We start from the raw sequence: 3,080 nt of genomic DNA, 5'->3' as shown, positions 1-3,080 counted from the left end.
AATAGATAGTCGCATTTGTTGAGAGAATTTACTCTCGGCTATAAATGTAATCGCGTGTCAGGCTCGCGGTGTACACATAGCAGCAGCAGCTCTCGGTAGAGCGAGAGAGAGAGAGAAAAAGCCACTGCAGCAGGAACGTTGAAAGATATGGAAGAAATGTACGACAGTCGCAAATTAGCTTCTCTCTTTTCTGCAAACTATCGATAAGCACATTACGTCTTGTTGCACGCACTACAAGACTTTGCATTGGGGCGAGCTCGCGCGTGCGTTTGCTTAAGGCTTCGTTCACACTTGAGCCGCTTCAATCAATGGTTAAGATTGTTTTTCATTCGATGATTCTTCGGTAAAAATCTGTCAATTGAATTTTTTTGATTCTTTTCAATTTTAGATTCTGTCAATTTTAGATTTTTCTAAGTACGAACAAATTCGAATATTATCATGAACTCGCTCAGGTTTGCAGTAAATATCGAATTGTTTTTCTGCGACCTGTACGTGTTTGATTCTTTGAATAAGCTATAATGAGTCTGTGTAACGCTCGGGAGTATCGGTGTTGTCATCGTATCGTTCCTAATGTAATCTAAAACAATACCAGAATTATTCAATAATCACCGTAAACCCCATCGAGTTATTGGCAATATACTCGAATTTACTATTAAAGTAACATACCAATAGGGAGCAGGTACTTCTGAGCGGTTCAACTGGTAATTGGAATATTGATACATCGGTTCAAAATAAATACTTTTAAGAATAATTTAAAATTAGCACATTATAAATACTTTTATTTATGTACAAAAGATGAGGAAAAGATTTTTCAATATCAGGACAAAATTAATGACAGATCGAAATATTTTACAAAATTACTTAGCGTATTCGTGTGATTACAGAATTCTTTATGGCGTCCAAATATACCTGGACAAATCTTACGCTTTTAAGATTTTCATTCATTCTGTACTTCATTTATATGACATTAGAAGAGATGTTTCTGTCTAAACGACTTATGACAAAGTTCGCATTTAAAAGGATTATGTACTGTCATTACGTACTGTATCTTGAGATTATACTGTACATCAAATGATTTATGACAAATTTCACAATCGAATGGTTTGCTGCGCATATGTACTGCCACTATGTGACTTTTGAGTTTATTTTGGTATCCAAATGCTTTATGGCAACTTCACCGTATGGGTTTGCTCCGACTATGAACTGCAATTATGTGCCTTTTAAGATGTTGTTTACATCCAAATGATTTGCTACAAATGTCACATTGAAATGATTTGCTCTGATTGTGTATTGCATTCATATGCTTTTTGAGTACATTCTGATATCCAAATGATTTGTGACAAATCTCACATTCGAAAGGTTTGCTATGATTATGTACTGTATTTACATGTTTAGTGAGGTCACTTTTTCGTGCAAATGATTTGTGGCAAACATTACATTCGAATGGTTTGCTTTTATTATGTACTGCACTTATGTGAGATTTGAGGGTACTTTTTTTTCCAAATGATTTGTGACAAGTCTCGCATTCGAAGGGTTTGCTCCTATTATGTATTGCATTTATGTGAGATTTGAGGGTAATTTTTTTTCCAAATGATTTGTGACAAGTCTCACATTCGAAGGGTTTACTCTTATTATGTATTAAATTTATGTGAGATTTGAGGGTACTTTTTTGTCCAAATGATTTATGACAAGTCTCACATTCGAAGGGTTTGCTACCATTATGTACTGCATCTATATGTCTTTCGAGGTAATGTTTTAAACCAAATGATTTGTAACAAATATCACAATCAAAAGGTTTACTGCGATTATGTACTATTTTTGTGTGTCTTTTAAGGGTATCTTTGCGATTAAATGACTCGTGACAAATCTCACATTCATAGGGTTTGCTGTAATTATGTACTGTCATGATGTGTCTATTGTAAGTATACCGATCACATAATTTGTGACAAATATGACATTCGATTGGTCTACATTGTCTGTGGTCCTTACTGAAATATCTTTTTAGACTCGCTTCTTTGTTGTGATTTTTTTTACAAGCATTAAAATTATACGATAATTCACTTTGTGTTCTTTTTTCAAGTATTTTCATTTCATCGATTTTGTCAAGTTTCAATTGAGAGTTTTCTTGAAATGAGCAATTTTTGCTATAATCAAAATCTTTTTTTATCAAAATCATTAGACTTCTTTCATTCAATTGATTCGTCTGTTTTCTGTTTTCCATTTTCACTAAAGGTAAGCAACTTTTACAATCAGATTGGCAGGTGGTTTTCAATAGAGAAGACGGTTCATTTTTTACATCTTTGCATTCAAATTCAATGGTTACACTATCATCCGACTTCTCGTTCAAGACAATAGCTTCATTTATGTAACTTCCCTAAAATTAAAATGATGTAGTATTTTTTGATAATATTGAAACGGAAAGTAATTAAAATCATTAAACTTACCGATCTTTTAACGTGTGGGAATGTTTCAAAGTTTTTAACTTGGTAAAAGTCCACAGAATCTTCGCCTCCATCTGACCAACTATCTTTCGGTTCCTCCTTTACTCTGAGGAATGTCCAAATTTGATGAAACATTCGCTTCAAAAAATTTTATGGCATGTACAAAAAATTTCATACCTTATCATGTCCTTGCTGCTTTTCAACTCTCGCGTCATTATAAAAATTCACTGTGAATTTTGAGAAATTATTATATTCGAACTCTGAGAAAATATTCGAAGTCGAACACCACAAATAGCCAACACTGTACTTTGATCTTCTCAATTTGTAAACAATTGCTCACCAAGGAATTAATTCAATTGAACTCGTTATTTGTAATATTAGCGAGTTGATCCCGCGATTGACAGCTGCTTGGCGATATTTTCCCCTCTACCGTCGACTGTCAGTAATGTGCTCGAATAATATTAAAATTACAGCGAAATTGTAATGAAAGTGTCATTCATACAGGCGTGCGATTAGTTTTCACAACGTACTTTACATAATGTGGAAAAAAATTTGTATAACACAATAATATAATTTGTAACCCACGATAAAGGTACTGCACTCAAATAAAGACATTGTAACTTTGGTATTGGAATTAAG

General features: G+C 33.4%; 1 protein-coding gene across 1 annotated transcript; it reads right to left on the bottom strand.

Annotated features, from left to right (window-relative positions):
* Nucleotides 1-1,657: 1,657 nt before the first annotated feature.
* LOC106658878 (zinc finger protein 92-like) lies at nt 1,658-2,797 on the bottom strand (the record flags this gene model as incomplete). Its single annotated transcript, XM_014381024.2, has 3 exons — nt 2,619-2,797; nt 2,445-2,547; nt 1,658-2,374 (listed from the first exon to the last, which is right to left on the bottom strand). Coding segments are annotated over exons 1-3 (858 nt in total), but the record flags the coding sequence as incomplete, so codon positions are not given.
* Between the last annotated feature and the right edge of the window lie 283 nt (nt 2,798-3,080).

This window comes from Trichogramma pretiosum, unplaced genomic scaffold (genome assembly GCF_000599845.2).
Source record: "Trichogramma pretiosum strain Unisexual culture from Peru unplaced genomic scaffold, Tpre_2.0 scaffold2, whole genome shotgun sequence".
NCBI lineage: Eukaryota > Metazoa > Arthropoda > Insecta > Hymenoptera > Trichogrammatidae > Trichogramma > Trichogramma pretiosum.
This window is presented reverse-complemented; position numbering and strand designations above follow the sequence as displayed.